Source organism: Anopheles nili, chromosome 2 (assembly GCF_943737925.1).
Source record: "Anopheles nili chromosome 2, idAnoNiliSN_F5_01, whole genome shotgun sequence".
Classification (NCBI taxonomy): Eukaryota; Metazoa; Arthropoda; class Insecta; order Diptera; family Culicidae; genus Anopheles; species Anopheles nili.
The window spans coordinates 38035373-38059861 of record NC_071291.1 but is presented as its reverse complement, the minus strand read 5'-3'; the positions used below and the strand labels follow the sequence as shown (position 1 = coordinate 38059861).

General features: G+C 50.3%; 3 protein-coding genes across 3 annotated transcripts; 1 reads left to right on the top strand and 2 right to left on the bottom strand.

The window, feature by feature from the left end:
- LOC128722612 (major royal jelly protein 1-like) lies at positions 1-3641 on the top strand. The gene is made up of 4 exons (XM_053816289.1): positions 1-24; positions 1683-2539; positions 2617-2811; positions 2882-3641. Exons 1-4 carry the CDS (start codon positions 1-3, stop codon positions 3480-3482), a joined length of 1677 nt encoding a protein of 558 aa, XP_053672264.1. The 3' UTR covers positions 3483-3641.
- A 3054-nt stretch (positions 3642-6695) lies between these two features.
- Positions 6696-7547, bottom strand: LOC128720666 (uncharacterized). The gene is made up of 2 exons (XM_053814350.1): positions 7106-7547; positions 6696-7003 (listed from the first exon to the last, which is right to left on the bottom strand). The coding sequence occupies exons 1-2, from the start codon at positions 7545-7547 to the stop codon at positions 6696-6698; spliced, it is 750 nt and encodes a 249-aa protein (XP_053670325.1).
- Positions 7548-21243: 13696 nt separating this feature from the next.
- On the bottom strand, positions 21244-22047 carry LOC128720405 (uncharacterized). Its single transcript, XM_053814074.1, has one exon. The coding sequence runs from the start codon at positions 22045-22047 to the stop codon at positions 21253-21255; it is 795 nt and encodes a 264-aa protein (XP_053670049.1). The 3' UTR covers positions 21244-21252.
- Between the last annotated feature and the right edge of the window lie 2442 nt (positions 22048-24489).

Sequence of the window (24489 nt, the reverse complement as noted above, 5' to 3'; positions counted from 1 at the left end):
ATGGACGAGCCACGACACGGTTCGGTTAGTGAGACACATATTTGTCACAGGTCCCGGTCCCAATCGTCATGGGAATCTCGATAGGCCGCCATCGTGGGGCCATTTGGTTGTGTAAAAGTGGAAGGGAGAGTAATTTTCCACGGCTGGGGGAGGCTCGTGCGAACGTGGAAAAATGGAGCTCATCGGTGGTCCGTTTCAGAGCGTTTCGAAGCGGCGAAGGTCGGCCTCATGGGTTGTGTTTGTTGGGCTTTTCTTTGGAAGGCAACCGTGGGTCAGTTTTATGGCGGGAATAAAATGGCGCTTTTCCGCTTCCACACCACGTCCCGCCACACTCACCCACTGGTTAGCGATCGCGTCGTGTAGCAACATGAAGGTAACGAGGGCACTTAACGCTCTTCTGTGCCACTCTACAGCTACAATTGGGGAGTTCATGTGTTTATAAGGGCTTTTTTTTTCCCTACAACGCCTTACAACTCTGCTGCAACTTCGTTCCGTGTTGTTGTAAAGGAAGGGTGGCGTTAAATGTATCTATTTTTTGTGTGTTTGGAATGTTTTGTGTGTTTGGAATGAAAAAAATAAAATAAACCGTGAGATTGCTTCCGTGAGCACAGCTTCCATCACTCGATCATCCTTCGAGCACGTAAAAGGGAACGCACCTTCAGCAAAATGACACACAACATGGACGCGTTATGCGTTACACAAGAATCGATCACTTTCGGGTATCCTCGCGTAAAACGGAGTGCTCGTTACGGGTCAACGGTCAGCAACGGTGAGGTCGGTAATTGACGCGAGAAACGATCGGCCAGGCGTGGGCTTGGCGTTGATTTCGCAACACGTGACCGAAACCGCGTTGGTAGTGCAAATTTACGGCCAGACTTCGGCCAGACACACACACGCTCTGTCTCTCTTCTCGGGGTTTTACTTTTCACGGTGTGCATCCGTTACTTTTCGCCGCAATTGCTGGCTCCCGGTCGAGCCGGCAATTGCACTCGGCCGCGAATGCCGCCTCCGTAATCGGATGCAATTGTGTGGAAGCCGTTTAATTAATGCATCGCTGCGAGCGTTTCAAAATTTCCGGCAGTTCGGTGACAAAATTACACACCGGCGTAGGATGGTTGGTCATTACATAACGAAACATTTGATTATCTCATTGGTTGGTTGGTGTGCGGTCTGAATTGATTCAAATTATTCAATGCTTTATTGGCTATTGATTATCCACTTTTGATTAATGATCCCATCTTCATTGATTGATGATTTTATCTTTATTGATGTAACATATATTTCCTATGTTGATGACTTATGCTCATATATAAAACCTATGTTGATGACCTTATTTTTATATATACGTATTGCTAAGCGAAGAAGTAACATTTTCCATGTTTGCAAAAATCATACAGCGAAAGGAAACTGATCGTTAATGTACCGCTAAATGCACTTGTCACACCCTTGCACATTTGATGCCGGCAACTTCCGTCAACATGTCCAACATGATCAACAAACAACACTCTCACTATAACGATGAGTTTGGCGCTGGAGTTCACCTTAGCAGGCCATTTTTCATTTTTTTCTCGCTCTGTTGCCTCGCCGTGCTGTTACGTCATCGATCGTTAACGATCTCTCGATCGAGCTCCGGTGTCTTGAATTGATGTTTTTCTAGTCTCCTACGCTTCTCTCCTTTCCAGCAGCTGTTCCAAATGAGCCGCTGGAGTCTGTTGAAGGCCTGGAGCGCGTTTGCCGTGCTCGGGCTCGCGTGCAACACGCCATCCTGCCGGGCTGATGGCGCTTCCAAGATGGAGGTCGTGAAGCAGTGGAACCTGCTAAACTTCAACTTCCCTTGGGACTACCCGGCTGCCAGTAAAGAGTACTACAACCCCGAGAATGTAGTCGCCACGGGTGTCGAAGTGGGTTATGATCGGATTTTCCTCGCGACACCACGTTTGTTTTCGGGCGTCCCAGCTACCGTAACGAGTGTTCCACGTGGCACCAACGGTGATTCGCCAGTGCTGCAGGCTTACCCGGACTGGACGCATCACCGGGCGGCTACAAAGGAGTACAACTGCTCCGACATTGGGCTGGTGTCGGTGTATCGACTACGCATCGACTCCTGTAACCGGCTGTGGGCTCTCGACGCTGGCGTGTCCCGATCGCTCGAGGACTTCGAAGTAACCTGTCCACCCAAGATCCTGGTGTACGATCTGCACACCGACCAGGTGGTGCGTCGGATTGATTTTCCACCCGAGGTTGTACGTCGGGAGTCACTTTACACTAACCTGATTGTGGATGAGACAAACTCGCGTCCTGAGAATGGCTGTGATGATGTATTCGTTTACATCACGGACACGGTCGCACCCGGAATCGTCGTTTATGACAGCGGGCGGGATCTAACCTGGCGTGTGAGCCATCCAGCCATGTATCCTGATCCGGATTTCGCGGAATCATCCATCCTCGAACACCGCTTTACGCTGATGGACGGCATCGTGGGACTGGCATTTGACATGGAGGCCGGCATCGTCTACTTCCAGCCATTGGCCACCGACCGGTAGGTAGTTTGGGTTGGTGACTTCGGTGAGGTCCTCGAATGACACGTGTCTGATCTCGTTGTCTGTGTCCTTGCAGCATCTTCTCAGTGACGACTGATGCGCTCCGTGCCGGACCACTGCCATTCGGAAAGGACCTTCCCGTGAAGCTGGTTGGTCGTAAGTCCTCACAGGGAATTGGACTAGCGGCGTCCCCTAACGGTGGTACCATTTTCTACGCGCCTCTGTCTGAAACGGCCGTCGCATCCTGGAACCCGCGAACGAACGAGCATCAGTAAGTGGCAATTGGTTCGGACGTTGACCCTAGACACCTTCTAACGTATGTGGGCTTTTTTTTCTTGCAGGATTCTTGCGCAAGATCAAGAGAAAATCCAGTTTGCTGCCGATCTTCGCACGCCGGACCGCGACGGCACAGCACTTTACGTGCTGACGAGCAAATTCCATCGCTTTTTCCTGAAGAACCTCGACGCGAACGAGTTCAACACGCGCATCCTGCGGATTGACGGTGTGGTGACACCAAGCGGCCAGCTGGCTTCGCAGAATCACCTGCGCCCAACCGTGACTTACGACACGCTGAACCGGGACGCGTACTATCACCCATCCGTGGTGCTTCCGGTGCCGTACAAACCACTTCCGGCGGGACAGAGCATCGCTTTACCACCGGTCGCCTCCACGTCCACACCAGTGAATGTATTCGGTACGCCCAACATGCCTTTTGGCCATAGCATCTTCACGAAACACACGACCGGCAAGTCTTCCAGCTCGTTTTTCACGCTGAACAGCGGAGAGAAAACGTTCCCACCGCCATCGATCGGATCCCGACTGCCTTTTGGAGCCAGCAACGGTGGACCCATCTTTGTGCCGAAATTGAGCCACAACTTCAACGATCTGAACGGACTGCGATACCGGAAGAGCCTGTCAGCGAATCAGACGAGCTTCCCGTGAGTCCGTGAAGTTCTTAGGCTAGCTGAAGCGGCTTGTACATAGCGTCGAGGGGATGCGCGATGAGATTTTTGTTGCTGTTGCTCTGCAATAGCCGTTGGAACGGTGTGCCAGCAGCGCCATTGAAACAAACACCCACACCTACACACAAACACTGCCCATATGCGGTTCGATACACCATCATCACATGGGACCGCAGATACTCCTTAAGTAAGACTAGTTGTTCCGCCCTGTAACGTGTATTTAAATGCGAGATTTACGCAACACAAAATAAAGCCAATCATCACTTCCAATCCAAGAGTCAATATGATGTTTTATTGCAGCGTTTGAGAAACTACTTCTTTAAGATGATTTCCAGGAGAAGAACGTGTTTGAATAACATTCTACCGTGGCTGGTATGATGCTTGTAGATGTTATTGTCCGTAGGGATTCGTTGCATGTGAAGGGATCGAAACGATTGCATGTGAAGGGATTGAAACAATATGTACGTGAATTGCATACGTTTCAGGCGCAATTCGATGACAAACTAAGCGCAACTCTGCGAATTGAGCGCAACGTGCTGGTTGTTTATCATGATCAGAGGTCTATGAACTTTTTAATAAAAGCACCATGCTGATGTTCTGCTGTCTTTTGCGGAATTGTTTAAAATGACATGTAAATTGGTCAAAATTGATAATTACATTCGTTTCAAAGAGTATATTGTGCACGAACTCTTTAGCTAAATAGCTCTCAATCTCATGTCCTTCGCCTTCTACACGTTATTCTCTATAAACTGCAAACATGTGCATTGAAGAGCATCTCAAGACCATAAATGTACGGTACGGTTTAAACGGTATAAGCTGCTATAACTTTATTGTTATATCTAGCTCATATTTTAAAGCCATAGGGCATAATGGAACTAAAATGAACTGAAACCCCTTTGTTTGAACATGTCTCTAACTTAGTAATGGGAATTTGTCCCTAGAACACATAATACGCTTTGAAAGACCTGTATATATTTACAAAATAAATCAAAACTGAGGTTGATGTACTTAACATCGTATTTATAGAGAAAAAATGATTCAAGATAGTTTCAGGAATAAGACATATTATAAGATTACAAAATGTACTTATTATTATTTATAACGCTTTGATTTGTTTATAGTAGTTTTTGATTTCTATCAATCTGTTGTATTATTTCATTGGCAAAGAAAGAGATTTAGAGAAGTTTTGGCTGATTTTTTAATCTTATTCCTTTTTGATTTTATAACTTCAAAGCACGAAAGTAGTTTCTTCATCTATTGTATGAATTGTATGGAATTGTATTGCATGATTTTTTGTTTCAAACCAAAATGCCGAATAACATTCTGCACATTCTAACATAAGCGATTTAAAAGCCCATTTGAGAGGTAATTTCAAAACATCTCTTTATAATCCGCCGCCGATGATGCTTTTCCCAGGAGCTCGATGCAAGATTCTTTTACCATTACTGACCCACTTCCCGAAGGGTGTATGACGAGCCGTTCAAAGCACACACACCGCACGTACGGTAATGTTCGCTCCAATCCAACCCCCGGTTGCGTTCTATCTGGCATACGAAACTGGCCATATTTAGATCAAAGAAGCTTCCGATCCGTAACGAGCTAGCCTTTCGCTACGCACGATTTACTCATTCGCACCGATCGATACTAAATTTGCTCCAAAAATGTAACGCGCCCAGTCTGCGCAAATGAACCGATTCGAAATTGCGGCGCGCATCCCATTCGCTGTACGATTTCCCATGCGAGAACGCCTCACGCCCGGAAAATGTGTGTTAACAGCCGTGCTTCTTGCGGCCTGATCTTCGGGGTGAACATCCCACCTTTCTTACTGGCTTATGCTGCCTACTTCATTCTGCTATCTCTCTTGCTTATTTCTCTCTCTCTCTCTCCTCTTCTCACCAATTCTTTCTCCTAGTCACGAAGGCAGACGATTTCAAAGGCGGACTATTCTTCACATCGCTCCCTAGGTTCCATTTTCCCCGTACGATAACACGGCCACTGCCGGAAAAATAGCTTTCCAATCGGCGGCCCAATCACGTGTGAAGCTTCCCTTCTATTGTGCCCGTTGTCGTTCGTTGACCCCGCGACGACTCCAGCAGCCGATCGAGGACGTGATTTTGCACCTTTTCCATCGACCGGGCGAGCATATGAATTTTCTTTCGTTCGAATTTCGGATCGCTCGGAGAGAGAGAGAGAAAACGCTGCGTGTTTGTAATTGTTTTGACTCGGTTTTGGTTGCATTTCTGTGATGGTTTTCTGTGTTCCCTCGCATCTAACGCGCTGCAGATGATGCACTGATGCACATTGCAGTCGTGTAACGAATGTGTTCGGAATGTTTCCTGTCCTACGGCTGACGGTTTGCCTTTGCTCTGCCTAATGTCGCTGTTCGCTCCTGTTTCGTTTGTGGTGCCAGTTTGTTCGCACGCATCTGCTGCCATTTGATGCTGCCCCCAAAACGGACGGCTCGACGGTCGGCCATTTTGCTACGCTGCTACTCCAGCTGCTCGCGTATGACGTGCGTCCTAGATGCCGCCACGCGATGCGCTAGCTGCGTGCGTGTGTGCCCGTTCTCGCGGTGATCGGAAAAGTGGCGGAAAATTGGAGTACCGGAGCCGGAAAATTCGCACTTCGGAGCGAGCCGGGAGTGAAAGTCACCGGCACCGGGGTATGAGAACGCGTGTGTGATGCACCGAGAGCGTGAAAATGCGCGAAACAATAGTGTGAAGTTCGTTCGCGAAAAGTGCCCCGCGAGATGGGGGCAGAAAATAACGAAGAAGCAAGAGAGAATAACAAAAGGAAAACCGCAAGCTAGGGCGGTGGAAAAAGGGCGACCGCACGAGAAGAGAAAGTAAAGAAAGGGTCAATTGTTGTTGATAGAGCGATTGAAGGAGTGCGCCAGCGCCACAAAACGACGGCGGCGCATTGTATGCAGATTTCCGCGACCTTTTCGCGGCCCGAACGGGGGCAAAGTAGCACACGTGCACGGGTTTTCCCGCGGTGACAGTTTCCCGAATAGCGACGACGACGAGCAGCTCATAATTTAAATAACTTAAATAAATAAATAAATACGTCCTAGCGCCCTAGTCGGCTGCTGCTGCTGCTGCTGCTGCAGCTCGGAAGGATGATAATGGGAGCTTGGGCGTGGGTGGAGAGTGAGAGAGAGGTATGAGGAGATCGGACAGGGATGATGGAGGATTTACGCCTGGTTCTTGGCATACGCACTGTACGCCATGCTCTGTGCAAGAGCAGCCGCATCAGTCGATCGTCGATCCCAACCACCATGTCCAGAGCTACCGCTCGACCAGCCGCTTCCGTGTTGCTGTTTGCTCGCAACCAGCTTCTTTAGCCCGATGATTCCGGCCAGCAGAAGTGCGATCTTTGACACGATCAACGCCTTACCAGCGAGCAGATACAGACCCGCGATCGCAACCGGCACCATGGCAGCCATCTTCATCATGAAACCCATGATCATCATGCTCATCATTTTCTTCATTTTGCCGCGGCCTGCAAAGAAAAGCGCAAAATCACCGTGGTAGGATGATCGATGGCGGTTCTCGGAAAGGATCTCGCATCCTTGCAAACGGGTGCCGAAACAAAACGGCTTACCTTCTTCCAAGCCACGACCGAGTTCTTCGCTGGACAGCTTCGGGAGAGTGACTTGTACAGTGCGGCTGCTGAAAACTCCAGCGATCTTCTCGAGCAGCATGTTAGTGAGGGCTTCATCGCGGGCTTCCAGACCACGTGGCAGGCTTTGCTCGAGTTCAGCCTCGGTCAAGGGCTTCGTGGGTTCAGCAGACGATCGCTCGTTGCGTACGATCTTCAGATCACCCAGAGCGAGGGCATCAACACGTGCCAATCGATCGATGAAGGTGATGGCGCGCTTCTTCAGACACGGACTAAAGCCGGTCTCAGCCTTAGCGCACTCATCGTACACACGGGCGATCGCTCGCAAGCTCTGCGTAGGATAGTCCTCGGTAGCAGCACTGGCAAGTGTGACTGCACCGAGCAGCACGGCAACAACGACGACGGAACGCAACACGGGGCTCATTTTCACTGGCTCACTAGCTGGAGGGTGTTTTTCGCACAAACACACGCACGCACCACAGGGGGTTGTTTTCTTTTTCGGGAAAATCGAGCGAACGCACACGGCACACGGCTCAGAATGTCCTGCACGAACTGGGGATGGTTTGGGTTTGGTTTGCCGAAGGAGCTGACTTCAGACTCGAGCGTCGATCGCTAGATCACTGATGCTGGGCTTCCGTCGGTACGTCATATTTATATGTGCCCACGCGCTAGCGAGCCTTTTCCCGACCGCGCGCGGTTCACCGTGAGAGTAGACTCGCGTGCTGCTGCAGCCGGTGCTTTCTCTCTCTCTCTCTCGCGCGTGCATGATCTCTCGCATGTGCGAGATATCTTTTTCTCTCTCCGTCATTCGCCGCGTCGATGAAAAGTTCAATCTCGGCGGCTCGCGGGAAGGAGGACTTTTTTGCCGCTTTTCTCGGTTCGCGCCTCGAACCGGGACGGAAGTGCAACCGAAAAGTGTCGCTCTCTCTCTCACTCTCTCTCTCTCGCGCTCTCTGCTCGGTCTGATCGGTCGTTCCGCGCTTTCGTTCGCGCTCGGTCGGTCGGAGTTTTCGCTTTCCGCGATGGGAAAACTGTGCGCGGGAATGGGTTTCACCGCGATCCCGGTGATGGCATTCTGGCGGGTCGGTTGCGGATTTCCACCTTCCACATTCGACACCAGCCCTTCGGCGTCTCGTGTCGTTGGGATCGTATCGGAAGATGCACCCAGATCGGGAAAAAGGGACAGGGCATGAGTGTATTGGCGCGCGCCACGAGCGTGATCGCGTACGATCGTTTGTTTCAGCACACTTTGCATATACAGATGTCTTTCGTTGGCGATCGTTTCTCGCGCTAGCGAAGGGCCAAACGGGCGAATGGGAAACCCCACTTCTTGCGGCAAAGTACCGAAGGAATGACTTTTCCTTTTCGAGTTGGAATGTGCCGTTTCTATGGTTCGCGGGGTTTGTTTGGAAAAGTGCACCTCGTGTCAGGGGGTGGTAAATGAGGGGGTGGAGTGAAAATCGCTAAACCCCCCATGAAAACCTCCCCCTAACAGGGTGGGATGACTCACCCAAGCTCCTAGCGGGTAAGCGACAAAGTGATAGCGCTGTCGAAGCGTCGGAATGAATAATTAATGTCTTACTTTTCACCGTTCGCCCCGAAAACGGTGGTGATTTATTTCCGTACGACCTCGCACCGAGGGGTCAGTGGATGACGATGACGGTGACGATGACGATGATGAGGATGCCCGCAAGGGGTGGAAACCACCTGACCTGGTGTCGTTAAAGTACGTTGCTCGTATGTTGCGACGTGTGCATAGCTTAAGGGTTTCTTTTTTTTTCTCCTTCTTATTTCTTCTTCTCTCTCTGTGCTTCCGACCCTCTCACACTCACAGTCTGTCTCGCTCACAGTCAGCACCACAAACCACCGGCTCGCCTACTTTTCTCCCAAAGGGCCCCCAAGGGCAGCAATATAGTTTCGTGACCTGTGCTTCTTTCGCGCTGCTTCTTCCTCGAGGCGCGGATTTTTCATTTCAGCAAAGGTCGGAAGCAGCCACAGGTTGGTGTTTATTTTCATTTTATTAGATAAAGAAAGTCCCACGTGTGTATGTGTGTTTGTGTGTGTGGGGTGTGTGTTTCGTGAAGCGCTCCGTGAGCTTTATGGATAGCCGCAGCCTACCGCGACGTATTTAATGCGTTTAGTTAATTTTTTTTTGTTCGCCAGGCTAAAGTAACGAACCTGTTTGTTAGCGCTTAATGAACGGTAAAAGAGCGGAATCCGCGATCCGTTGCGGGGTTTCAGGGTTAGCCGGGGTTGATTCGGAACCGTTTTCCCTGCTCCGTAATTGACAGTACGCAGATCCTATGGACTGGCTGGGCCATCCAATTGCCAGACCATTTTCCGGGCGGATCCGTTTGAATTCGTATGCGAACCGAAGTTAAGTACCATTTTGCTGGCCCAGTGTTTCCCATTACTTAGCTCCCACGGGCTCCCACCGTAGGAGCCGGCGTAGTGAAGATAATGCGGTTTGTAGCTAATGCGGGCTAGTTAGGAAGGTGGTTTTTATTTCTTCTTCTCAAAATACCGTCCAACTGGCTTTGGGGCGGAGTACGTCCATCAGGCTGCGCGCTAGCAAGAAGGATGCGATGAGACGCACCATCACTTTACGCAAGCCCTGTGACGAAATTATCATTTAATCATTGAGTAGGGCGCGCTGTTTGAGCGAATTCGTCACATTAACGCGACGCTTCGGGTCCACCCTTGCGGCCTGGGGGTGCTTATTAGTGCGTGCGGGAGAAAGTGATCGTGTTCGAATGGCGACGCGTACAAACGTCAAATATTGCACTTCCGGTTCCGCGATCCGCGCAAGCAGCATCCGTGACGAGTGCCTTTCCCCCAAGGGACGATGTGGCCATCTCATCAATAATTTATGCTCCCTTCGCTCTGCGAAAGGGACAGTTGTAAGGGCGCGCATAAAGTTTCGTTCACCATCAATTAGGCAATGACACGGGCCCGTAAGGATGCGCTGGCTCCCACCAGCGCCGCTTTTTTGCCAGTGGAAAACTAAACCCATCGTTGGCCACTGCGCGAGTGGGGCGGGAAGAGAAAAAGGGTCGTGCAATCGCACACGTCGTCCGCTGGACAGTCGGATGGAATTAACAATTACAATTTTATTAGATTTACTTTCACCCCGCGATCGCATCACACCGCACGGTTAAGTGGTTTCAATGGGGGTTCAAAGGGAGATGAATGAAGAAGGAGGCGATGGGGTGGACAATAATCTCGCCTGTCTAATCTCGTAGATTCGCTGGCGGGAAAGCCTAGAGTCGCTTCCCCAGCTCGGGAAGAGGGAATAATAAATTTCGATGGTCACCAACGGTCGGGTGTATTTTTGGACGCTCGCAACCGATGACTGCTGGACAGGACCGTTGGGGAACGGGAGGAAGGAGAAGGGATTTATGGGAGCTGGGAGAGGGGGGGTTCGGGAACAAAAACAGGTACTTCCAGTCTCGGTGTCGTCAAGTACCCGCGCGTTTGCATGTGCCCAGAAAACCGTCCACTTTCGGTTTTCAAACCGCCACGGAGATGCAGAATTTCCTGTTTCCTATCGGCCTATTACCCGACGTGGTGTGATCTCTCGGTGTGACCTTCGAGAGAAGCTGCTTTCGGGATCTTGCGTTGGTTTTTTTTTCTACCGTCATACCTTCGCTCATCTAAAGCTGGCAATTTGCAAGCGACAGCGCGTGCATTATTTGCTTTGATTAAAGAGCTTTAATGGAGCTGCACCACGAGATGCGCGGTATCGGTTTCAAAAAAAAAAAAAAGAAAACCCCAACTAACTCAACCCACTAACGTGACAACGCGTTGTCCATTAATTGGCACTGGCAAAAAGCCACTCAGTTCCAACGGAACGGTACGTTTTGTGGCACATTCCGGGGCAGATTGTGCTGCGCGATAATTACCAGGCCGCGGAAAATTCCGTCCCGCAGACGCAACTCGTCCAGACGGGCTGATTTTCGATTAGACGCCCTAAGCCGAGACCCACTTCCAGCGTCACCGTGGAGAAGAACACTCAAATCGTGCGAAAGAAAACGCCACCTCCCGAAACAAAACGTGAGCCGAAATCGGTTCAAAATTAACAACAACACAAAAAAACTGAAAAAAAAGCTTCAAACGGAGCTTTTACCGCGGGTAGCCGGGCGCCTCGGCCGAGCGTTACGACCGAAATTGTCTAAATATTGATAAGGATCGACGTTTCGCGCACGGCGTCGCATGGAACGGTGTTTTTCGGTGTGGCTTTGTTAAGGCAGCTCTTCACAACACAGCAGATGGCACCATAGAGACTCGTCGACTTGAGTCCGACCCTTTTGCGTGGCTGTGTGTGTGTGTCTAATACGAAAACATTTTGCGAGTTTCTTTCCCACACATCCAACAGAGCCCTTTTCGAGGCACATCCGGTTCGAAGCGCACGCATTACTGTTGGGTTGCAAATAAGGGACGCTACGCCACTTTGGCCAACCGAAGACCTTAATAACGCCTTAATTGCGAGCGAATAAACGGTTTCCGATAAGGAGACCGGCCGGCCAGCTGGTCTCCTTTTTTTTACTAATTCCGTGCGTGCGCCTAACTGGTGGTCGGGAAAATTTGTCGGTCGGAAAATTTCACCCTAAATTGGCACCCGGAAAACGCCCCATTGGCGAGAGAGAGAGAGAGAGAGAGAGAGAGAGAGAGAGAGAGAGAGAGAGCAAGCGTGTGGGCAGGATGCTGGGGCCGGGCGTTCGCCTATAAAAATTAAACCGATAACCGACCGCAACGGCTGACCGTGATCGTGGGCAATTAGTGAGAGGCTTTCCCGTGCGGACGTATTTTCGGGGTGTGTGTCCGCGTGCGCTAGTGTGTGTGTGTGTGTGTGTGTGCGATCATTTTCGCTAATTCGATAAAGGAAAAAAGACGCACGCAGGGGGTGTAACAAAAGCGTTAGCAAAACGCTCGCACACCGGGGTTTTCACTTTTCTTCTCGACCGGCCACGCCCGGCGCCTTCTCTCGATCACACCGATCGGTGATGATGCGGCAAGAAAAATGAAATTGAAAAGCATGTAAAAAAAGAAGAAAAAACGAACACACAAACGCTGATATGTGCATACCAGCACGGGGGTGCCCTTGCACGTAGCATGCACGTTGATATTATGTTCCGATCGTTTCGGGGGCGTTTTCCGGACAACAATGGCCACCGCGCGGACACGATGAGTTGACGTGGACATGCGTCATTTATCACGGTGTGGCAAAAAAAGAAGACAAAAAGATACACTCACACATTCAGTGACGGATTCTTACACACGTCCGGGTCAAGAAAAGCGAGGCGAAAAACACACGGGTGGAAAATCGGCTTGCGACAATTAATGCGCACAGGGCGCGCACCAGCTTGCCATTAGCGTTTGTGGTATGCCATTGTTGTTGGGTGGAATTGGAATGTACGCCCTTCGGGGGGGGGCGCGTTTTGAAGCTGTGTGGCGAGAGAAAGTGCCCCGCCTGCTAGCGGACGGACATGTCATTCTGAACTGAGCCGTGAGGTCTACGCGGCTCCCTACCGAGTGTTCGCGATGCAATTGGCTTGCTGACTAATCACATTACGATCGTACCTTCGTCCTTGGTGAGGAAGCTGGACAAGCCCTCGATCGTGGAAGGGTGATCCATTTGTCACCGTGGGGGGGGGGGGGCTTTTGCAGGAGAAATCGTTCCGTTTGGGCCATTTGTGCGCTCGGAAAATGCGCGCGAAATGAAAACGGGGATCGATGGGGGTGGTTTTAAGATAATAAGAAATCCAAAAGCTCTTAAAAATATCATCAACACTCGGTTTGTAACGCAGTTGCTGACAAAAACCAGCGCTCAGTTCGCAGAGACAACGTGTGGCTGATCGCGAAATGGCCCCACACGAATAGCGATGGCTTTCATGCGCATACACACACACACACACGTTTCGGTTCGTTTTTCCGTTTCTCCTCAGTGTCATAGGCGTCCTGGTTCGCTTCCACCAGTGACTCGTTGCATTTATGCACTCATAAATGTACCGCGAGGGAGGTTGCCACCGGAATGGGGTGTTGACGAGGACGGCCGCATCACATTCCTTCCACCCCACCACGACGACGGTAGGACGCACACATTTTATCAGCGATTTATCAGAGCCCCGGTGAGGTTAACACGGCGTGCGGCCTTTCGCGATGATAAATCATGCGCACAAGTCGGGAGAAATTGCCTCCCGAGTCACTGCGCAACCGCACCCGGGGGCCTTTACCGGGGGGTGTCAAGACGTTGACTGTCGGATTGGGCTACCGTTCCTCCACCTCGGGGAAGAAAATTGACCCCTCGCCTGATTGTGGCGCGTGGAAAACACTGGCAAATGGCGACCGATAATCGATTTGAACTTTTGCACGCGCCTCAATCGGAAGTGCGACGTCGGGGCTGGGTCATGGGCCAGTTCAGTCACCTTTGAACTGCACGATCTCACCGAAGGGTCTGCATATGCCTGCGTTTGGGCGCCATTCGATGCACCAAATGAGCTCGAACGATCGTTCCCGCGTGCATCGCTGAAGCTCCGGGGACGCCACAACGTGCGAGAAAAGTGTGCCAAAGTGTGTGGAACAATGCTGCCAACTGTTAGGGTGGGTGGGTGGGTGGGTTTTGCTAGAGCAACCGATGGTGGTTGAGACAGCAAGAAAACTGCAAGTTCGTTGCACTTTGCCCACACACACACTCAGACGTTTGAATGGAATGCTTGGCGTGTGGCTCAAATGGGAAGGCGCACGATCGCGATCGAGATGTAAGGACATTTTCTTTCTCTTTTTTGCTCTCGCGCACACACACACACACACACATACAGATCACCCACACATAGAGCTCCTTCTGTTCTCCATCGAAGGATCGCTCTAGATTAGAGTCCGTAGGGAACTCGAACACGACCGCATTACGATGCGGTCGCTAGCCAGATTCGTCGGTGTCACTGCTCTGAGAATGGAGCTCCCGTTGGGTGTGTTGCGGAGGAGAAAAAGGCCAGCGCAAAAGGGGGCCACTGCCATTCCCGCTCGGCACCCAAAGCGCTTTTATTTTCCCGCCGGCTGCCCGGGGGAGATTCGCAAAGGGTGTATAATCTAATGTGAGAAGAAATGATTGTTTGAATGGAAGATAAACCCGATGCGAATGCACTGTTTGTGTGCTTGCTCGCGTGCGTGTGTATGTGTGTTTGATTGCTTTTTTTGCTGCCTCTCACATTTGAGCTAATTCACCAGCGAGCGAAGGAACGCCAGGGAGGCGAACGGGCGTAGCCAAATGTAGGCCGGTTGGCTGGGATGGGTGGTAGAATTATTTTCCTTACTAATTTGCGCAATGTATAGCACACATGTATGGCCGCGTGGGAATGTGCAAGCAAGCGAATGGGAACGGCAACCAAAAGGAGCCCAATTTCAGCTGAGTGGGGTTCGTTGTCTTTGCGCCTGTTGAAGTCACTCGTTGAAGTCTCCTGCACGGTTTGCGTATTTTTGTGCCAAAAAGATCGCCATCGCGCATCCGGAAGTGACTGATGTAACGCGACTGTCGATCAACAGCGAGTGGACGTTGCGCACTTCCGCGCACAGGTTCGTTTTCGTTCACAGGTAATCACCAAAATACAACACCAACCATAAAGAACTCGCAAAAAAGAGCTCACGGGACGGACGGTTTCTCTGACCTTCCCCGGGGAAAAGGCGGAAGGGCACCGGGCAGGCAAGCAGTAACAGGTGTACGGAAAAGCGGTTTTACTGCCCCCCCCCCCCAACAGGCCCCGTGATTTACTACCTTCCCACCGCGTAGTAGTAGTCGATACGGTTGTGCGCATGCAGATAAAAACGATGTTGTTTGCGGCGGGCACCAAATTTCCTTCCCGCTCCAGCACAGCGAGAGGGTGTAAAAGGCCGAAAACGACGAGCAGGAGTAAAACACAGCAAAAAAAAACAAAACAGGAACAAGGCTTAATTCAATTATGCTACCATAAGACACGGCTTTCTCTCGCAGCACACACACTCATACGTACCTCCCACACGGGTGTGCTTTTTTGTGTGCTCTAGCTTGACCGGTTGACCGCGAGCCCTAGGGGAAAGCCACGGCAGCCGATTGGTGCTGTTCGCGATGGCTAAGGGACATGGATCATTTTCGATTAATGCATCCGAAAAAGCCGCCCGTCAAAATTACCCGAGCGGCACCGTTTAATGGTACGCGCGGCGTTTGGGGGTTGATTTTTGGTGCACACTTTAAATGGGAATTTAATAAGTTATCGGTGGCCGAATAGGGGTGCTTTCTCTTCGCGAAAAACAAAGCATAACATGTGTGCCAACAACAACAGCAACAGCAACAGCAACAGAAAGAAACGAGCACCATCAAAACAATCACGATGGTCACGATGGGGCAGGAAATTAAATTTAAGTCGTCCTCCCACCCATCGGCCGGTGCGGGAATATTAGCGATTCAGCAGATTCGTTCTGCCCGGCAGATTTCCGCTACATGTACGTTTTTCCTCGTGCCAACTTTTCGACGGGAAAGTGCCTCGTGGCCTTCCACAGGTCGTCGTCGGTCGACACGCAGCCGCACACACACGCATTCTGGCGCCATTTTTGACACCGAGCGGGTTGCCGTTTTCTTCGGCTCTGGTTCGGACTTGTGAGGTGTTTTCTTCGTGAGCCGATTTTCCCATTTCCGACCTGACGTTTGTCGAGAGTGCTTCCTTCCGAGTGAAGGTGGTAGAGGTTGCAAATGACCGTGACGCAGTATTTACGCCAGGGGGACATGCCATTAAACAGGGCATGGATGGCCGTGTTGTTGGTGTTGTCAGCTTGTAACGAACGGTGTTGTAAGTGCGAGGAATGCCATGTCAGTGCCCGAGGGACGATCCTCCGGGACAAGGGAAAGTGATTCGCACGATGGACTGGACAGGAGTAATGGCAGACGTATGATCGATGATGGGTGGCACATGATGCCGTGAAGAGCCCATCCAGGTGACAAATGGTGGAATTGAGCCGGGTGGTTAAAACGGTTTTAGTTTGGAAGCAGTCGCTAATTTCGGGAACTAATCTAGATGACGAGATAAACGTTGCATTAGCCGAAATGTGGCATGTGTCCGCGCACTAATGGTAGCGTAGATGTTTGCATGAACGCTTTTCTCGAGTCATTCGCGGGATAATGGATGGTGATGGTGAATTTATCATAACTGTAAAATATGAGCGAACAAACAAAGTAGTTAGAAAATCCCGAAAATTATCGAGGTTGTCAGCAGGCTCGTAGGATTCTGTGAATGTTTTGGTTCAAATATAATTTATTTGAAACCTTTTCCAATTTATCGTCGTTATATTCGAAGCATGAAAAAAGTAGCAAGAAAAGAGAAAATCGATACTTGAAAAATTCCAAAACATTTAATATTCAAACACTTGCAATCGGCATTGTATCAAAATTATTAGTAAGGTTTTATTTCCGTAGAAGAATAGGAAGGAAATGATTTAGTTAGGAAAAGTGAATCATTAAACCGAGTCAGCCCGGGATAAGGCACTCTGTGGATGTTGCGGCTGGAGGAAATGCCTTTCAGCTCACAAAAAATTATTCAAATCTAAATACGGCCAGGCCGTTCTTAAATAAATAACAATATCAACAAGAAAAGTGAATCATGTTTGAATTTGCGTTCAATCGAAATTTCGCTCTTAAGGAATGTTTCCTAGCCTTCTCAATGTTTGATATATTTAATACAGCAGTATGATTTACGAAAGCCTCTCATTTTTTCAACACGATGACAATGAGCAACATCGTCCCGTTCAGCCCCGCACAAGCGCGTTATTTTGTTGCTCGAACACCCAGACCTTCGGTGCTACGGCTCGCTACGAAAAGCTGGCATACCGGCAGGATGCTCGCGTTATTTGAATAACTATTAATTTACATTCCGCCACGATCGCGTGGTGCCGTTGATAGCGAAAACGGACGCCTGACAGCCTGGCTCGGGCAGGTGGCTCGAGCACAGGCAATCTGCAACGCTCCAGTGCGGCTCCCGCGCGAAAAGCGCAAAGCGGGGCAAAGAAAATCGATCCACTGGCGAAGCGGATGCAACCGTTTTGTTGGCCATTTGCCGCTTTCCTTCGAGCGCTCGCGCACCCCAGGGTCATTTCGGGAGCGCGATCGTGGGTCGGTGAAATGAAATCGAAAAGGAAGGAAGGAAAGCAAATGCACTCTGCACGAGCGTTAAGTGAAGTGGGTGCGATCGTGGGAGCGCCGTGTCGGTGGTGGCGATCACCTTAGAGGAAATCGGCTAAGCTACCGACGATCAGATTTTCACCGACGATCAGAGGGTGCAGGTTTGCGATCGACAGCTGAGTGGCCTAGCGATGCACTTTGGTTCGAGCTTGAATCGGAAACTAGGTGGAAAATCGACCATCTGCCTAATGGGGATGTGACCTCGGTGAAAAACGAGGTCAAAGGGTACGGGCCACTGAAGATCAATGCCAAAGGACAAACGAGGCCGTTCGTTAATCGACGAAGGCCGCTCGGGAGAGTGTGATTGATCCACCGAATGTTTCATTAGGGGAGTGGAAAAATCAATGTTTTCACTTTCCACCACCACGGGAGAGATGCGCATATATGCGGCTTTTCTCCCCGAAATGTACGTTTCGCGCAGTTATCGCTCTTTTAATCGAGCGAAGCGTTTAATGGCTCTGGCCGCGGAATGGCACCCATTAGCTGGCTAAAAGGGAGGCTCGTTAGGCTCGTTGCAGCGAGTGTGGTTTGGCAGGATGCTTTATTGGTGCTTCTCGTTTCGCCAAATGGGGGATGGTTACACTAAATGTAGTAATTTACACCAGCGTGGAGAGAAGAGCTCACCGGTGCATGGGAAATCAGCGATATTCGATGAGTAGCGACGAATAATGGCCAGTGTCAGTAGAGGTGTTGCTTTATTATTGATCACTGGTCATTAAGGAAGATAAACTTGTTACGGCAGAGATGATAATTCTCCGTTTGATGTTGATGTAGTTGATTTTTTTAGAATATCATTTTTGTTCAAATTTAGAATGTATTTTACAAGAAGCGCTGCTAAGAGTAGTTAAGTAAATAGATCGATAGAACGTGAAAGTTGTTCAAAAACAATTAAAGCTGATTAATACTAGAACATTTAAAGATTAATTAAATAATATTTCATAGTACTTTTGATGATTTCAACAGGTTTCGATATACATCATACCGAAACAATTTCATGCCTCTGCCCAATTTATGTAAATCCCCACGATATTCAAATGGTGCAAAATTTAGTGACCACATAACGTTCTTCGTAGTAATCAATTAGGCGTATAAGGAAAACTCCACAACACTTGCGATTTGCGTCGACTCAGCGGACATGTTTTCATTTTCATTTGCTCATCCGCCGGAAATCTCTTTCGCTTAGTTTCACTATCGCCAAAGGCCAATCCAAGTGTCAGCAGCATAAACGAGCTGGGCGCATCCAGCATAACCAACCCCATCTCAGTAGGCGGGTGAAATAACTAATCCCTTCAGGACGAACCCACCCAAAGGAAGGCGAGAAAAGCAAACACATTAAAAACCAGCATCACTCGTTGCGAGCCATTGGGCAAATGGCGATCCATGGGCTCGGTACTAGAGCCCCGGTTGAGGTCTGCGTTTTAGGCTGCATCAGCAGCAGATCGTCAGCGGTGACCGGCGTTGCATGATTAATGGTTCGGAAAATAAGCGATTAACACCGGCGTGGGCCGTGGGAGACTTCAGGGCAGGAAAGTCGCCTAGCGCTGATTGAAAGTACGGCCACAGCTTCGCCAAATCGCTCTACACAGGGATGGTGAGCGCGTTCAAAAGCTCACATTAGATTGTCGTTCGTTTACTCGAAAGCCCGTGTAACGAGTTGGGTAGTAGTTTAGCCACCCTAAGGCCCCTAGACCAAGCGCAAAAGGTGCATTGAACATGAGGCGAGCACCATCCGAAATGTGCGGCATTGATTTTGAAAGGGTTGTAATGAGACACGGCAGTAGGATGTTGCCTCTGCGAGCCTCCCGTTGGGGTGGTTGATTTATGCTTCGCGTATGCTTCCTTCCCATCTGCGGGATTTATCACCGGACTGGGGCTAGGTCAAGCATCGCCGTGTTTACGAGTCACGCGGGAAGAAATCACGTGTCCGGATGTGCGCGGAGAACAAACGGGTTCGTTTGTTTGGGCTGCCGTTGGCCGGCGAAAGGAAAAGTGCGCCGTATAAATTGGAACCCCAAAAAAAACGGACCATCTTGAGTGCCCTTTTAAGGGGCGCGCGAATAAACTCGTGGGGTAGGTTTTCGCGAACAACGGCACCCGTTGTGGCGGTGACCGGGTTAAAGGGAAGCAGTCCCGGAATTGGGTGGAATTTTTCCGCGCGGAACGGACTTAATTTCTGCAAACTTACAGCCCATGTTGGCTCAGAACCGTTCGTCCGCACGGCGCAAGTAGGTAAATGTGCCTTATGTAAATCGCGCGCCGGACTATGTGCATTATAAGCGTGCGAAATCGTGAGATGGAATGGAACAATCGAGCATTGCAAGCCACGTATGACTCAAGTTTGGTCACTTTCTCCGGCTTCCGGCCAGGTGTAGACGCTTTAGAAAAAGCTCGTTGCCTTTCTTTCGGTAAGAAGTAGTCACGTGAGGTGAGCTCTAAGCGTAAATGAGACCATCATGGGTAGAAATGAAGCTTAGTTGCTGTGGTTAGAATAGCTTAATTAAAATCAATTGCGAACAGCAACGGGCTCGTCTGACTGAGCGTGCCATGAAAACCAGCGCATAGCATGCTGCGCGATATGCCACACGCCGCTCGTTCGTAAATGCAGCGTAGCATAATGCATTCGATGCAGTTGTGCATCGGCATCTGCTCCCATGCAGAATTGTTTATGGTCAGTGGGTGATGGATGCGTGAGTACAGCATATCTGGTGCTTGGAATCGCTCACTGAACCGAAGGAAAACGTGCCGCAGCGCCTGTTCCGGTGAGCTATTTTACAGAACGATTATCTCATGAACGGTCTTAGGATGCATGAGGCTTGCTTTTTATGTTTATTTTTCTTCATTTGGCATCTTTTTGAGAGTGAACGACCAGACCAGTAATTGTTTTAACTATTTACAGTGCACTACGCTGAATTTCATTAGTTTGCCAGTTTATGTTATCAAATTATTGGTATACTTTTATGCTTTCACCAATTGTATTGGGTTGACTTGTTGATTTGTTATAATGTTTTACATTGGCAAAAGAACTTCAAAAGATTGTTAATCACAATATCAACCAATTAAATCGAACTCCTCTTAACGACGGAAGTATTGCACCAAAACTGCACAAACACTAATCGTTACTTGATTAATCGATTTCCCGATTTTCATTATCCTTATAATCATTCGAGGGGAAAATCTGCTCAAATCCTTTCACTGCGCTCGGGCACGAAACCAAAATAAAACTCCAACCCAGCTTCTATTGAATGTCAATTCTTTATTTTGCTCGATTTCGTGGGGTTTTTTAATTACACATTTCGACGTCTGCGCGCGGAAATGGAAGAGGACGACAGAAAGGGTCGCCTGCGGCTGTCCCACCCACCCGTGGGGGTGGCAACAACCGTCGGGCAAGGGAATGGTAGGTCACGTGGAGGAGAGGGGGGCTCAATAAATAAATAATTTAAATTAACCATATAAATACATAACACACTAACCCCTATCCGCGCCATGGCAGGGTAGGCTTCCGCGGCTCTTCTACCGGTGTGGATGGATACGTGTGAGTGTACGCGTGTGCGTGACCGTATGCGTGTGTGTGTGTGTATGAGTGTCTGGACTTTGGGGGGGGGGAGGTACGGGGGGACGGTGTGTGTTTGTGTGTGTAAGGCGTGTCGGATCGAAGGAACCCTTTCGCGAAAGGACCACAAGCCGTCGCCGGCTGTGGTGGCGCCCTCTGGTGGTGGGTCCCATTCCATCGTTCCGTATCCGGGCGTGCGGTTATGGCCAGGGTGTGTTGGTTCTTGCGGGGGTGCGGGGCTGGTGGTCGTCGTCATCCATCCGTGCCGGGTTGGCGGGTTGGCAGGTTTCTTCTCTCTCTCTCTCTCTCTCTCTCGCTCGTTCTCAAACGTTCTCGCTCTCTTTCTTTCGTTCTCTCTCTTACGCTGGCTCGCTTGCTCTAGTTCTTGGGGACATGAGCGTGGTAGGCGCGATCCTGCATCATCATGTCGACGGAGTTTCCGAAGCTGCGGTGGAACTGGCCAGCCTCGTGCGTGTCGAAATCACCGTGGTTGGAGGAGTACGTGTGGCTCTGCTGGACGTGCGGGTGCTTCACAATCTCGTAGGTCGTCTTCTCGTGTCCTTCCGGCGTGACCAGCTTCTTCAGCCCGATGATGGCGGAGATGACGAGCGCGATCTTGCCGATGATGAGCGCCTTACCGGCGACGATGGCGATCGAGTGGTACACCATGGTCAGGATACCTCCCTTGATAGCCATTGCAGCGAGGAATGGTCCGAGGTATTTCTTCATCTTCTTGCGGCCCTCCTCGACCAGGCGGCCGGTTTCCTGCTGACCCGAGGCAAGCATACGCGGCACGTTCAGCTGCAGCTGGTGTCCATCCATGAATCGCTGGGCGCGCTGGAACAGCAGCTCATCGACCTTTCCGGACGGCAGACGAGCCAGCTCGGCTTCGCTCAGGGTCGGGTCAGCTCCCAGGGTGCGGCTCGCGGATTCACCACCGTCCTGCTTCTTCACGATCGCGACTCCATCCAGCAGCTTGATGCTGGGCAGCTTGATCGCACGGTCGGTCAGCTTAAGTGCCTGCACCTTGATGCACTTTAGCAGCTCGTCGCTGTCCTCACACAGCGAGTACACCTTGCGAAGGGCCCGCACGGTGCTATCCTCGGCCGCGTATCCTCGGCCGGCCACTGCCAGCACGCACACTACCGCACACACGAACTTTAGCGACACCATCCTTCGACCGGGGGCTGTTGGGAGGGATGGGGGGGGGACGGTTTTGGGGGATGGGACAGGGGTGAAGGGGTCGTCCTTCGGGTTGCTGGTTCGGCTGTTTTCACGGCTGCTGCTGCTGCCTGCTGGACACGGACAACTGGATGCGCTTCCTTTCGATCTGGCCCGGTTGGAGCTATTTATACAACTGCCTGCATTTCGGGAGCTGAGGGCCGATTTTATCGCCAGCCCTTTGGGCGGCGGCCATCCAAGCGATAACGCACACCTACCCGCTAGCCCATCCACACCCACAGCACACGGTGCAGTCCTTACGGGACGGTCGGACCGATCAGCTGACTGACTGCACAGACATCATCAGTCCCGCCTCGCTCAGCGGCATTTACCTAGAACTTTTTGGAGCGTGAAACTGTAAGCCACACACACACGGACACGAGCACGCATGGTAGATGTTCATCGCATGCAACGAGGTGCATGCATCAAGAGGATCGCTAGGATCGCTCGGTGCAGCGATACCGATATGCTTTCCTTCTGCCAATGGCCCTGCTTGGTTGGTGTGAGGATGATCGAAACAGAGCCCGGTCAGCGCACGCGAGAGAGAGAGAGAGAGAGAGAGAGAGAGAGAGAAAGAGAGAGAAAGAGTGCTGGTACGATTTCTACGCCCGGACCGATCATCTAACTGCTTCACTAATTTGCTGCAACATGTGCAAAAACGCAAACATACCTTCCCCATGGATGGGCGATCGTGGCCGAGCGGAGGAAAAGTCGGGAGGAGCAAACAAAAAAAAAAGCACACCCTCACACACGGGGTGCCGTGGTTTTCGGTGGAGAAAAGAGAACGCGTTGTGAAAGAGCGAGAAAGTCGAGCCAAGCTAATCCGATCCGGTGAGCTCTGATTCCGGCGGGCGGACATGCAAAGCTGCTGTCTTTTTTTTTTTCTTCTTTGCTGTTGCTCGCCCATTTCTCCTTCGCGATCCACTCGCTGGTTCCACTCGCTGCAGTCGGAAAATGCATCACCCGCGAGGAGATGCGCGAGGTTGGATGCGCAGAAAGCGAAAAGGAAAATCGCTGAAAATTAAGCAGCCCATCGCGGCAATCATCACCGCCCAGCGTAAACGGCGCATGTGGCAGGAAAGCGCAAACAGGCACTCACACGCACGTGCCCCTGTGGAAAATGTGTGTAAAAGGTGGGTGGTACGGATCTCTGGAACTGGGGGTGCTATGGCAGCGCGTGTCCAAGCTTGGCACGAGCAGCGCTGGCAGGGGAGTTTTACTTTTAATGCGTTCGGACGGTTCGGTATCGTGTTTTCCGATTCTTGGCCCCGATTTTCCGATGCATGGTGCGGGGAGGATGACGCTGCGGTAGGGCAAGTACCGCACCCTTCAGACCGTGACCGTGGGTTGGCCGATAAACAGTAGTTTTCACTCGGGGCGCGAGATTGATTCGAGTGCCAGGTGTGAAGGTTGCTGGCGTTAACTCCCGGTGTCACTGGCAAATGCGGCCTCGGGAAAAGGGCCCATCGTTGGCCTGTGATGTTGGCCGGAAGTGATTTGCATACTTAATGGCCGGAGACCTACGGCCGTGTGCTGGCCTGGCTGGTTGGTGCTTTTGTTTGCATTTCCACGCGGTTCCATCGGATTGTTGCTCCGGCTGTCTTTGGGCGTAATTTTCCTGTCCATCGTGCGGGCGTAATTTTTGCTGGGGTTGGGGGTTTCTATTCGCGTTGCACCCTTTAGCGGGTGTTAAAGGGGTTTCGATCCGAAGGCAACGGAACAAACAACTTCCAATAATTGACATGTGGGGGGAGTTTTGGGAAATTTCCCATGAACATGAGGAAATTGATTTGGGGAGTTTTTATTAATTTAACGATGCACTAAAGCCAAATGTCATTGTGTGGATTTTAATTTACGCTATTCCACTTTTTCTATTTGAGAATTACAGTTGATTTCATGAGTCAATTGAGTTTACAAAACACTGAGCATTCCCTTCCATATCTCACCTATCCCGATCAATACAGTTAGAAAAAGAATAAACCCGATCGATAAATGTGGCCTTCTGTGATAAGTTAAGGTTTTTTATGGAATATTTAGCGTTAGTTTTGTGATATCAATTTAGATACACTGAATAGTTTCAATATATCATTTATGAGATACTGAGATAAAAATATCTTCAGGTTTAAACGGTGAGTTGTACGTGCTTATCTAATCTTATCACGCTAACTCAAAATATTTGAATAATGTAAGCTTAAGAAAGGGTAAATTTTCATTTACTAACTACAGATAACTTCCCTATTATGGGCATCAACGCAACGAACGTCCAGCAGATCAGGTCATAAATTCAAGCCTATTTACCGGACCGGACTGCTAACAAATGACGACCACACGGTTAAATCCGGAGAGTAGCTGGTAAATCATTCCCTTATCAGCCGTGGGCAACAGCATAGTTTG

What these genes read in the sequence shown, in the direction of transcription:
- LOC128720666 (XM_053814350.1), bottom strand. Translation starts at nt 7,547, where the DNA reads ATGAGCCCCGTGTTGCGTTCCGTCGTCGTTGTTGCCGTGCTGCTCGGT. An exon ending in CGGTCGTGGCTTGGAAGAAG is followed by an intron (nt 7,004 to 7,105) that starts GTAAGCCGTTTT and finishes TTTTCTTTGCAG; the next exon opens with GCCGCGGCAAAATGAAGAAA.
- LOC128722612 (XM_053816289.1), top strand. Translation starts at nt 1, where the DNA reads ATGGACGAGCCACGACACGGTTCG. An exon ending in CAGCCATTGGCCACCGACCG is followed by an intron (nt 2,540 to 2,616) that starts GTAGGTAGTTTG and finishes GTGTCCTTGCAG; the next exon opens with CATCTTCTCAGTGACGACTG. An exon ending in CCGCGAACGAACGAGCATCA is followed by an intron (nt 2,812 to 2,881) that starts GTAAGTGGCAAT and finishes TTTTTCTTGCAG; the next exon opens with GATTCTTGCGCAAGATCAAG.
- LOC128720405 (XM_053814074.1), bottom strand. Translation starts at nt 22,047, where the DNA reads ATGGTGTCGCTAAAGTTCGTGTGTGCGGTAGTGTGCGTGCTGGCAGTG.